General features: G+C 52.6%; 1 protein-coding gene across 1 annotated transcript in view; it reads right to left on the bottom strand.

The window, feature by feature from the left end:
* The window catches only part of LOC119234160 (deleted in malignant brain tumors 1 protein-like), a 54,525-nt gene extending 46,300 nt beyond the window's left edge, over window positions 1-8,225 (bottom strand). Inside the window, exons 1-3 of the mRNA XM_054690375.1 lie at window positions 8,221-8,225; window positions 7,961-8,142; window positions 7,753-7,866 (exon numbers count right to left, since the gene is read on the bottom strand). Coding sequence (XP_054546350.1) covers window positions 7,753-7,866; window positions 7,961-8,142; window positions 8,221-8,225 — 301 coding nt within the window. The remainder of the gene's footprint in view (window positions 1-7,752; window positions 7,867-7,960; window positions 8,143-8,220) is intronic.
* Window positions 8,226-12,862: the final 4,637 nt, after the last annotated feature.

Consider the following 12,862-nt stretch of genomic DNA (forward strand, 5'->3'; position numbering starts at 1 on the left):
AATTGCTAAATTACTCCACAGGAAAAGTGGTAAGAAAAAAAAAAAAACCTTGATTTCATCAAAATGCATTCAACGAGAGACTCCTCAACAATTTGTGCCTTTGTTTCTGCGTGTTTCCTGCCAGAGGTACTTCTTTATTTCATTAAAATAAACATTAGCCTTTCATCACAAAGGGAAAGCAAATTAGGCGTGTGCAAGAATGTGGAACCCACTGCTTTTCTAATTGTTTGAGAAAATTGAGCCTCTCCAGCTAATAGGCGTGGAGAGTTGACATGAGGGTTTTGATTCAATTTCCCAGTTCATGAGCCGAATGAAATTGCTAAAAGCACAGTTATTAACTAAACCCCAGGCTTTATTTGCATTTCACCAGTTTTCCCTTTTCCTGTTCCAGAATCTGATCTGAGATACTACTTCACATTCAGGAAATTACATTAGGAGAAAATATTAGGAAAATGCCTAGAAGAATAACTGAATGATCCCCGAGCGCCTTTCTTGTGCCAGTCCTCGTGGGCAACCTCATTCCAGTACAACAATATGCGGGTGGAACACAAGCCCATTGTGCAAAGGAGTAAACTGGGGCTCACAGAGGTCCCAGAGCCGGCAAGCAGCAAAGCCAGAGCCAGCAGGGTGAGGTCAGCAGGGTGGCGGGACCCTCCTGCCCAACACAAATGGGCACGAGGCCTTCCCTAGAGCTTGTGCAAAGCCAGGCTGAGAAGAGCTGCTGCGTCAGCAGGGCCTCCAGCATGAAGCAAGGGGCCTCGAACATGAAGGGGCCAGAACTGCTACCCAAATGCCAGCAGATCCCTCCCCCCCCTCAGAACCAATCCTGGCCTAGCCACTCACCAGCTGCTGGCCTTAGATAAGCCCAGAACCATTCTGAGCCTCAGTTTCCTCATCTGCAATGTGGAGATAACGATACCTAACTTCGGGGCTGTCCACAGAGATTTAGACAAGAGCACAGAGGGGCACTGGCCTCGGAGGGCCTAGTGCAGAGCAGGTACTTTGCAGAGGTCCATGCTCACCTCTCAAGTGCAGCGCAGATGCGTGTGTGTGTGTTTGTGTGTGTGCGCACATGTATGCGTGCATGCATGCAGGAAGAAAACCACAAACACCCTCAAATTGAGAGCACTGCTGCCTTAAGCCCTTTGCAGATCAGGACAGAGTAATTCACTCCCTGACCTGTCAGGGCTCACTGAACAATGGGTCACTTTTCAAGCACAGGCCAGGGCGATCACTTCATACCCATAAAGCCTGAAAGAAAGCACATGGATCCCCACCATCTCCAGGCTTCGGAAAACCCAAAACCTAACCAGAAGGAAAGGTGGGTGTCCTCGCAGCCGGCCGCCATCATCACCATGCCACTCGCATCACAGGATGCAGGCTTGCTCCCCTTCCCCGAGGCCATGGGGGCTTGGTTTGGGGGTGCTGCTTTCATGAAAGCAAATGAGCCTGTACTCCCCCTACCAAGCCTAGGGGTGGGGTGAGAGTTCCGGCAGTTATTTGGAAATCAGGATATTTTTGCCCGGTCCTCTGGAACTCATGAATGTGGCAAAAGGTGACACCAAAGAAAAGGGGGAGGGTCATGGAATAAAAGAAGGAAGGGAGGGAGAGACAGAGGGAAGGAGGGAGAATAAATAGATGAGACAGAAACAGAGCCGGAGGCAGAGAAACAGAGGAGGAGGTGACAGAGGAGCATCTCCGCCAAATGCCGCTGAGATGCGGCCGTCACACCGAGCGGCTCTGTCACGGGACACCTTAGTCCCCGGCACGCTCAGAGCACAATGACATGCCTGAGTCACCGAGCTGCGAATCCTTTATCTGAAGCAGGAATGACAGACACGAACTTGGAGTCTCAATCTTGTCTATGCTCAGCTAGCGGACCTGGTTTTCTCAGTATTTATCACCAAGCCAGACACACCTGCAGACAGAAGTCACACCACCAGCATCTGCAAGGGCCCCTCTCCCGCCCGTCTCCACAGCACACCTGCTGCGTGTTGAGCCAACCATGGCCAAGACTCAGGGCCTCTTCATAACACGCGTACGCTTTTTCTTCACTGCAGGAATTTTCCCAGAGACCCATCAATCATTTCCTCGGTGGAGAGGCTCACCGAAACCTCTGCCATGATGACCCGCTTTTTCTCTGATTGCCTCTCCCAGCCAGAAATAAAACAAAAAAGAGACATTCTTTCCAAATACTTGCGATTACAACTAGCAGCAAAGCATCAGCTCCTCCTTAGTACAAAACTCCCCTTGAAATGGGAAGTCCAGCATTAAGGAGCAGCAAGACATAATTTGCCCTGATGTGTGTTTGCAGGAGTGAAATGAACAAATAAGTTAGACATAATACCTGTAGATAGGACTCGACCCAGCAACAGACATATTTGAAGAATGGTGGTGGAGTGCCCCATTTTGCTGGGTTCTTCTCGATTTGACTAAAAATGCCTTGACATTTATAGTTTTCTGGCTGAAAAGAGGCGTGTCTGCCAGAGCGGTATATTTCCACTGAAGCCATAAATCAATACAAAGGCAGTAAGGAACTTTGTTAATAGTCAATGGCTAATCTGTGGGAACAACTTAGGTGTGTTTGATTGATTGTCATATGAACAACCTGGCAGTTCCCCAACTGCCAAAGCACTGGCAATAGGGATACACCTCAACTTCCTTTTAGGTAAAACTTGAAGACTCTCAAGTGCTCCCTGAAGACTTGAGAGTCTTGATTTTAATCTTGGAGAATTTGAACTAAACTGTGGGAAGTCAGCCCCAAGATTCGGGGCAGAGCAGGATGTGGGCTGCTGGGCAAATATAGGACCTGGTGCCAAGGGGAAAAGCATCTCTCTGGGATGGTTTATCCTGGCAGGACATGCGATCCTGGGTCCCTGTGCACTTAATCTTGCCTTGGAAGAACAAGGATGACACTGGTGCAGGTGCAGTTGGAACCAGAAGCCTGAGGAATGAGCCTGTGGGTCCTGGGGCCCGTGGCAGCTGTGGTCACTGTCTCCTTGGTCTCATTCTGATTCCACGGCACAGGAGCAAAGACACGTGTGACCTCAAACTGACCCACCTCCAGCCACCTCACAGGCTTTGCTTTCTGGCATTCACATGGGATGACACTGGACCTTGGCAAACCCACCTCACCTGCCTGGGTCTCCTGGCTTACACAGAAACCCTTTTTTTTGTGTGTCTTGTGTAGCTATCACTTTGCCCTTTAGAACCTCCCAGAATTTATCCATGGACTCTGGTAAAACTCCACCAACCACCACCAACTACCGAGAGGGCTGTCAGTCATTATTTTTATCAAAATACCCTAAGTGGCTGATAACTCTCAGTTGGAACAGATGGCATTACAGGGCTTGTCTCTTGTCTTGGCCCAGATGAGCCCTGTTCAGTGAAAGCTACATGCAAGCGTGGATTTCATTTTTAGTCCTACAGCTCTTCCTATTGTGCCCAAGATCCTCTTCTCCTTGGTGAGGATGGGCGCATCTCCGTAGGAGAGCCTCATGGCCATATGCTGACTGTCAGTCCAACACTTGGTGAGTGTCAAGTGACAAGAACAAGGGGATACATCTTCTTGGGGTACGTAAGGCAGACAGTTGTAGGGTAAAGAAAATGTCAGGCTTTTCTGCCCTCCCGCCATCAGGATAGATGATGGATCCTTATCCTGAATGCATGCCTGATGGCGGGCACCTGGAATAGGATATGGGCATAGGTAGATGGGATACAGCTGAGCTAAGATTGTGCTTTTAAGGGCAGCGTCACGGGGACGCCAGCAGAAGCCGAAGCAGAAGCCGAAAGAGAAGCCGAGAAGCAGCAGAACGAACGCCAGAGAGCCCAGATAGAGTGAAGACTTGCTGGGGGCTGGGAGGCCTGCCAGCCCCCCAGCCAGCACCCCTGCCTGCCATATGCCTGGTGAACCCCAATAAAAGACCTGCAAAAAACCACTGAGGACTCTGACTCCTCCATTACCTGTTCTGCATGGGATCCCAGAAAACCTGCACTGTGGCCTGTTCCTGCCTTTACAACAGTGCATTGATTTCTCCTTATAGGAGGTTATGATCTTTTGGATTCAGGAGGTTGAGCATGGTTTATGAAGCACATCCTAAATCATGGGATCATCAAAAGAGCTATGATAGATTGGTAAGGTCTGTCTTGAGCACAGCACAGAGAGGTGGGGGTAGGAATATTGATAGTCATGAGGGAGAAAGGAGTGGAAAAGAAGCACACGGCCTGCTCTCAGAGACATGCCTGGTGACAATTACAACAGAGGGTAGTAGGTGTTAGAACAAGTGGCTAAGGGAACATACGGGGAAAAAGCACCTTAATCAGATGATGGAGGCAGTGTCTCAGAGAAGGTCACATCTAAGCCTCGTTTTGAAATATAAGCAGGAATCTTTCAGCAACCAAGAGAGGGGAAACCTGATGAGGAACAAAGAGCCACTTGCCAGGATTGTGAGAAGGGAGGTGGGGATAAGCCCCGTGGATACCTCAGCTCAGACCAGGCGCATCCTCCTGCAGAACTCAGTGAGATTTCCCCAAAGACAAGACTTCCCCATTTGTGTTTTTTCAGTGAACCTGTCCATTCCCTGCTGTGGTTAGCAAAGATTCTAAGACAACAACGGCTGTGAGCTCTGTGTCTAGAAACTCCAGGAAGAAGGAAGTGGAGGAAATCCACCTGTCATTTCAAATCTGGCCAAGGAGGTGCAGATGGGGAAGTAGATGATGCCAGAGGAGCAGGAAGGTGGAGGCCCTGGATGTGAGGGAAGAAGCAGATGGGGGGCCTCCCTGGTGGTGCAAGGGGTTAAGTCTCAGCACTATCAAGCTATCTGCAGCCACAGCCGCACGAGTTCAATCCCCAGCTGGCCAGAGAGCTACTACGTGATGCAGCAGACCTCTCCTGTCTCCCCGCTGCTCCCCTCAGCAGTGGATTTCAGTAAAGCCGCCTGTTCTGTTCCCCACTCTGTCTCTGGTGAATCCTCTTACCCCCGCACTTCTGGCCTGTACCCAGGCTCTTGTAAGCATAAATAAATAAATCTTTAAAAAAAAAAAAAAACCAGAATCGGACGGGGTCTTCATCACAAGAGCCCCACCTTGTCCCCTGGCCCTTTGTGCTGTTTATAAGGCCTGTTCAGAAGAGGTAGTCTCCTTATAAGGGGAGAAAGGATCTGGGGGGACCCCCTACATCCAGTAGCCTTTGCTTTGACTCAAAGGACTCACCTTTCTCCTGCCCACTGGCTGGAAGCACCGGCATAAACAGCAAGTCTGGGTAGAAGACCCAGCGCTGCTTTCACTAACAAAGCTGCCCTTGAGAGCATGAGGAGGAGAAACTGACACTGAGCGACCCCATCCTAACGGACTCCCCCGGGGACAGCAGCCTGATGGCCACTCGCCCTAGCAAACTCCAGAAGGTAGACCCTCAGCCCTGCAGGCGAGGCCTCCAACTGGAAGAAACCCAACAGCCGTCACACATGACTTTTTCTCTTTTCTTTTTAAGCAGCAAAATCTTCTCCCTAGAGACCTAGGGAGACCGCAGGCCAGCGGGATGATGCTGGTGGTGGGAGGAGCCCTGGCAGCTCGGCTGGCAAGGCCCCCGCCTGTCCTCACTACCTTCTCCTCACTCCCCACCCCGAGCCCCTCTCTCCAGAGCTGTGGGCAGCTCCCTGATGGAGGCCGGTCCCTCCTTTCACAGGACTGGGAACTGAGAGGTGCTGGGCGGCTCTGGGGGCCACAGAGGTTCTGCCCGATGCTGAGCTGGGGTCCCAGGAGGACTCCCTTGAGCACGCAACTGTGGCTGACTTCTAGAAGCTGCTCTTCCCAAAGACAAGCAGCCTGCCTCCCACCCTGAGGGCTGGAGGCAGCGCTGGGCCCCTCCCACCTCTGCGGGGCCTCTGGTCTCAGAGCCCGGAGCCCCTTGACCTGGGAGAGACCAAGGGCGTTGAGTGGCGGGGGCCAGAGGGAGGCCCTGGATCCTTGGTCTACAGACTTGCACTGTTCACTGTGGACACTGGGCCCTGGAAGTCTGTGTGACCCTGACTCCCCTTCAGGTGTCAGGCTGACGCACAGAGTCTAAACTTGCCCTCTGAGGAGCAGGCAGCGTAGCCCCCACTGTGGCCAACAACATGGCTCGGCCTGCTCAGCTCGGCTCTCAGTCTTGCCAACCAGATTATAGGGCCCTGGCCCCCACCTGCCAGGCTGTGAGGACCTAGTGGGTCCCTGTTTCCTGCTGCTGCTCTGAAGTCGCAGCACAGACACCAGCTGCTGAAGCGGGGTCACCAGCCTGCAGCCCCGAGAGGGGAAGTGCCACGCCGCACTGGGCCAGCGTCCAGCAGGAGGACCGAGGGCAGGAAGGCAGAGACAGTACGAGCCAGGAGGAAATCCAACAGCAGAATCTTCTAGCAACAAACACCGCCTCTACGGACCCCTGAGAAGCACAGCCCGAGGCGTCCTCCCACCGCCGAAGCCCGCGTGTGGCTTCCAGAGCTGCACCCTGCTGGACCGTGGTCTGTCCTCCATGTCCGCCCTCTCCAGGCTCCAGCTCAGGGCCTTTGCACTTGCTGTCTCCTGGAAGGCCTTTTCCCCAGATATCTGGAAATTCATCCCCCCCTCCTGCAGATTCTTTTGGACACATCCCCCGTGGGGTGCCTCTCCTGACCACTGCACCCCAGCTCTCCCTGGCCCCTTCTTTGCTAACTCTCTCAATTGCACTTTTCACCATCTGGCCTCATGCATTTTTACTTCTTTAGTCTTTCCCTTGTCCACTCCCACGGAAACGCAGGTGCCCTTGTGAGGCAGGAGTGTTTGCTGCGGCCGTATCTCCAGAGCCCAGAGCAACGCTTAGCACCTGGCAGGTGCTCAAGAAACATTTGCAAATTGAACTGATGAAATGAATGTGAACAGAGCTATAAGAAGAGCTCCATGAGCCTTCACTCACCTGTTCGTTCTGCCAGCACGTGCTAAGCACCTCCGATGCCAGCCCTGTGCTGGGTCGTGGGGCTGAAACCCTGAGCGATAGGTCGATAGGAAGGTCCCTGCCCTAATGGATTTGAGCAAGTGGTACAGCACAGACAAATGACAAGAAGGCAAGAAGGAGAAGCATTTCAGATTACAGGAAGACTTATGGAGGGGGGCCTCCCTGGTGGTGCCAGGGGTTAAGCACCACACTATGAAGAGATCCACAGCCTCTGTAATATGAGTTTGATCCCCAGCCAGCCAGGGAGCTACCCACATGGTGCAGCAGACCTCTCCTGCCTCCCCTGCTGCTCCCCTCAGCAGTGGATTTCATCAGTCTGCCTGTTCTGGTCCCCATTCTGTCTCTGGTGATCCTCTCACCCCCCGCATCTCTGGCCTTACCCCAGTTCTTGTATGCATAAATAAATAAATCTTTAAAAAGAAAAGACTTATGAAGGAAATGGTCAAGGTGAAGGAAGGCTCTGCTGGGGAGAGCTCACTCCATGACTGCTTCGGAGAGGAAGCTGAGGCTCAGAGAGGCTGCGTCATTCACCCAAAGCCACACAGGAGAAAGTGGCCGAACCACAGCCTGGCCCAAAGTGTGAGCACAGAGCCTGGGATTTTTCCACTAGACCCTGAAGCTTTCCCCATTCCCCAGATGACTGTGTTTCCAGTCAAGCGATGAGCCTGGGGATTTGCGAGCCCTTCACCAAAGGACGTCTTGCTGTCCAGAGACATCCAAAAGAAACATTCCGTAGAGACGGAAAACAGCTCTGAGGTCATCGGAATGAGCGCGGTTTTTTGACATACGCCTCCCGCAAGATGCTAAGTGGCCGTCCCGGAGGGCGAGGGAGGGGCTGCCGAGGGTGACACCAGGTCCAGACCCGAGGGTGGACGTGGCTTCGGCGCACAGCCCGGCGTCGGCTGCGGTAACAGGAAGACAGCGGCGGAGACCCCCGCCCTCTGCTCCCCTCCCACCCCCCCTTTCCTCAACCTCAACAAGCCGCTTCTCCCTCACCAGCCATCGCCATTTTCCACTCTCTCCCTTGGGTCTCCCGCGTGAGGTCCGGGAAGCCCAGGGCACTGCCTGGCCGGGGGTTAGCATGGCTGAGCAGGGAACCCCAAGAGTGCAGGTCCAGCGACCACGCACAGGGGCCAGGTGGGGTGGGGGCCACGGGGCACTTCTTCCAGTGGGTCCTCCTGTGGGGAGGCCACAGCCTGACGTGGTCACCTTTTCAGGCCCACCCCGGGGCGCCCAGGTCCGCGGGCTACACTAACTCCATTTCGCAGACCCGGCCTAATCCCTTTGCGCGAGGAGCCGACTTTGGCGCAGACCCAGTGTGCTGGCGAGACCCCGTCACGACCAGGCGTTTCCTTGGAGGGCCAAGAACGAGGACAGGGACACTCGCACCACTGTGCCCGGGAGTGGGCGGAACACACGAGAGGGACCCGGGTCTGAGCGGGAGCCTCCAGGCCTCCTCCGGCCCTCAGCCCCTGCCCCCAGCCCTGGAGACGCCACTTGTGTCCCCCCTCCTGTGACTCCGATGGTGGAGATGGTGGCGTCCCCCCAAGAACAGTGGGCAGCGGAGGACGCCGTGCCCGATAGGAGGCTTTTCACCGAGCGAGAGCATCGCCTGGTGCCCACGCTGGCCGGAGAGCCCGTGGGCGTCCCCGAGGGCGCGCAGGGGCAGCTGTGACCCGGGGGCTGGAGGGTGTCCCCAGGGCCCCCGCGCTCCACAGGGGTTCACACCGGGTTGACGGAAATAGTTCCAATCCCCTCCTTTGTTCACCAACAACCACCACATCCATCTTTGCGGGGCCTTGACAGGTGGTGTCGAAACCCACAATAAACAACTCTGACTCCAAGGAAATGGGAACAAAAGAAGAGCTTGAAAGGTGTGTGGGGCGAAGTTAAGCTGCCACCGGCGGCCAAAGCAAACAAAAAGGCCACTGGTGTCAGCGGGGCTTAAGAGCCACTCGGCCATAATGGACTCTTATGCACGTGCAGTGAAGAGGGAAACCGCGAGGGACGCCCCACAAAGCCAGCCCTGACTCCCCGGCCAGCTCCTCGCAGAGAAGCGCTTCGTTCCCATTTCCTCCTTCCTTGTTCCAGTGCCAGCCCCAGAGAGCCAGGCCGCAGCCCTGTCCTCCGGGAGACCCCGGCTGCCCATTCTGGGGATGCCACCGGACAAAGATGTCATTCCCTCCCGAGGGCGCCCAGCCATGGGTCTGACCAGGCTGAGATGGGTCCCAGGGGTTCATCCCCCAGGGAGGACAGCCCCGGCCGGAGTCCTCTGACCTCCTCCGGGGTCACTCCTAAAATTGGCAGCTGAGGTTCTGACGAGGGCTCCGGATTGAGAGGTGTGCCAGCCTCCAGCCCCATCCTCATGCCAAAAGTGCCAGGAAAGGGGGGGGTGCTTTAATCCTACTCATGAACCAAAGGGCTCAACCAGCACTCCCTTCCCGTCCCTGGGGCTGCCCCTCTGTGTCCCTCCGTGAAGTCCTGCCCTCCACGCAGGCAGTCAGCCTCCACCCTGTCTTCCTCGGTGCTCCCGCTGTGTCCAGCGGGCCTGGTTGTTTCAGGCGCAGCCCTCTTGAGCCTCCTTGTGAAACCTGGGACCACAGCAGCCACCGCCTAGCGCATCAGGCCCAGCAGGATCTCCCACAGCACGTGAGGACAAGCTTGGAGCACCCCATTCTCACGCCGCTTGCCTGCCCACGAAGCTTCACGCACTCTCTGCAGTGAGGCTCAGTTGTGGCAATAGGTCATGGCTTAACAGACGGGGCTTGTGGAGGGAGCACTTGTTCACCTGTTCTCAAGATCCTGGTGAGTGAGGAGAGGGGAGGCCCAGCACACAAACCCACAGCCTGACTCAGCCCCTACAAACTCCCTGATGACACTCGCAGCCTCTCTTGACTGAGACTCCCTGATGGGAAGGGACATTTTCTCACAGTGCCCTGCCTCGCTCCAGAACAAGCCGGCAGCGTTTTCCTGTCCTGTGCACATGTACTTCTGAAAATGTATCAACACCCTCATCCTCCTAGCAGCTCAGCTCAGCAGCTCCTCTTCTCTGGGTAATGTGTAGAATGCCCTGGTGACCTGGGCAGCCCACAGTAGGGAGCTGGTGCATTTCAACGCAGTCAATAGGAATTTCCACTTTGACCTTATTAAAATCTTCCATCTTGTCCTAGTGGCTAGCACCCAGAACTCTCAGGAGCCGCGCACTTTTCTGTGCAGAGACCTCAGCCACATGCAGGGAGCCCCACGCCTGTGTTTTCCCACATAAAATACACACAAAGTCTTTGACACTAGTACATTGTAGATTATGTGTAAGTCTCATTGTTAAATTAGTAACACTGTTGGGGGGGGAAAGCACATCAAAAGCGTGTCTCAATTGAAGACCATCTGAATTTCAGAATGTTAAAAAGGGAACAAAAAAAAAAATACCCCATGTGTACTGGAATCAGTAAAGTATATTTATTACAAAGGAATATTTGCTTCTCAAGACAAAAGGGGAATGTAGAGGTCCCCTAATCGATGCCCTTTATTTTCAAAGGAGGAAGTTGAGCCCTAGAATCTTACAAATCTTCCCCTAGCCCCAAGCCTGGAGCCCTGACTCCTGACCCCCAATGAAGGTCTTCATGTTCCACCTATCTAATGACTTACCACTGGGCCCCTTGATAAAGCCCTTTCCAGTAGCAAGCTATAAAACAAGCTGCTGGATAAGTGGAGATAAGAAGCCAGGTTTTTCCAAATTGACTTCCTGGTTGACCCAGAAGCTACCTGTTCTCTTATTGCCTTCTGGCCCCAGAGTGAGGAGGGCCCTCCTTGAGGATGAAAGACAAGAAGTTGCTTTCTCCAGATCTTACTGGAAGCTGTCTTAATTGACCATTGAACCTTTCACTGGGTAGGGGGCATTAAATTTCCACGTTGTTTTTCAGTGGAGCCACGTGGTGGCTGGCTGCTGCGATTGCTCACCATCGGATCGCTTCCAAATTCAGAGGCCACTGAGCTGCTGACCTTCAGGGCTGGAACCCCAGCCGCCTGCGCTCACCTCCTGCCTGATACACTCGGTCTGGAGTTGGCCCTGGAGAGCTTCCTGTTTCACCTCCCAGGTGATTTTGATGCCCAGCAAGGTGGGGGAACTTGGAGAGACAGGCTCTGAGCATGTCCAGCTCGCTGCAAACCCAGAGGGAAATTCATCTGGGTGCACAGAGATTCCTTGGGAATAGCAGCAGAAAGGGGGTTGGGGTGCAAGGCAGGGGGCTGCAACAGCTCACAGAAGATCTGTATTTCATCCACTGGGGAACGGGGAGCCTTGCAGGGCATAAGGGACAGGAGTGGGGAAGAGACGAGTTTTATTAAGACGGCCAGAGAAGGAGAAATGACAGCGTGTCGGCCCTGGGGTGCATCCAGGAGCACGCAGACCCAGTGCCACATGCTGGGCCAGGGTCTGGAAGCCATCCAGGAAGAAGAAAACAACCCGCTACCTGAAGGAACTTTCCAGTCAGCTGAGAGAAACATCACTGGCCACTGGCACTTCAAATAGTAAGCATTTAAATCCCTTCAAGAACTTGGAATCAGAACTGGCTCTGGAGTCATCCACTAGAGACCTCAGAGCACATCCGACCGCAAGAAAAATAATCGTCAGAAAAATGCAAATCAGAACCGCAGTGAAATACCATCTCATGCCAGCTAGAGAATGGCGGTTGCAAAAAAGACAGGAGACGCCAGGCATTGGGGTGGATGCGGAGAAAAGGGCTCTATTGGGAGGAATGGGAATCAGTGCCGGCAACGGAGCAGCATGGCGAGTGCTCAAAAAATTAAAACTGGACCTGCCTCTGATGCGGTCTGTCCACTCCTGGATAGATGTCCAAGGAAAAGGAAAACACTAACTCAAAAGATATTTGCATCCCTACGGTCATTGCTACATTTTTTACAAAAGCCAAGATGTGAGCACAAGCTACGTGTCCCCAGAGAATGGGTGGATAAGGATAAAGTCTTGTATCTACACCATATGCATTAATAAATGCCTGTGCGAGCGGATGGTCCTTGATGGCGTTAAGTGAGACCGAGCAAGACAAGTGCCGTCTGCTCTCACAAATGGAATCTAAAACTACAAACAAAAACAGTTACAACAATAAAATGGAACCCACTGATGCAGAGAACAGGATTTGACAGAGATGGGGGTAGAGTGAAGGTGCTGAAAAGAATGAACTTGCCGTTGTAAAGTAAAAAATTTACAGGGATATAATATACAGCGTGGTGACAACAGTGACTAGTAATGCTGTACTGTATGTTTGCAAGTTGCTAAAAGTAGATATTTTTAAATTTTTATCACACACAAAAATTATAGGTGGTGATGGATGTTAACTGGATTTGTGAGCATTTCACAGTATATACAATAGTCAAGCGTGGTGTGATACACCTGAAACAAATATAACGTTATATGCCGACTATATCCAAATGGTAAAAAAAAAAAAGGAGTTAGGTGAGATCAAGACTTGTATAAGCTTGAATCTGGGGAACAGGTAAGATCACGTCTCTCTCACACATTGCTGGCGGGAATGTAGAATGGTAGAGTCACTATGGAAAAGAGTATGGAGGATCCTAAAAAAAAAAAAATGGAAATACCATCAGATCCAGTAATTCTGTCTCTGAGTATTGACCCAAAGAAAATGAAAGCCTTAATTTTAAAAGATATGTACATCCCTCTGTTCATTGCACCATTTTTTATAAGAGTCACGATACGAAAACAACCTAAGTGCCTAGATAGAGAAAATGTGTGTGTGTGTGTGTGTGAGAGAGAGAGAGAAAGAGAGAGATTAATCAGCCATAAAAAAGAAAAAAAATTTACCATTCATCCTATCATGGCTGGACCTTGAGGGAACTATCTGAAATGAAACAGCCATGAGAAAT

The sequence above is a fragment of the Talpa occidentalis genome, unplaced genomic scaffold (assembly GCF_014898055.3).
Source record: "Talpa occidentalis isolate TD23 unplaced genomic scaffold, MPIMG_talOcc4v2.1 talOcc4.8, whole genome shotgun sequence".
NCBI lineage: Eukaryota > Metazoa > Chordata > Mammalia > Eulipotyphla > Talpidae > Talpa > Talpa occidentalis.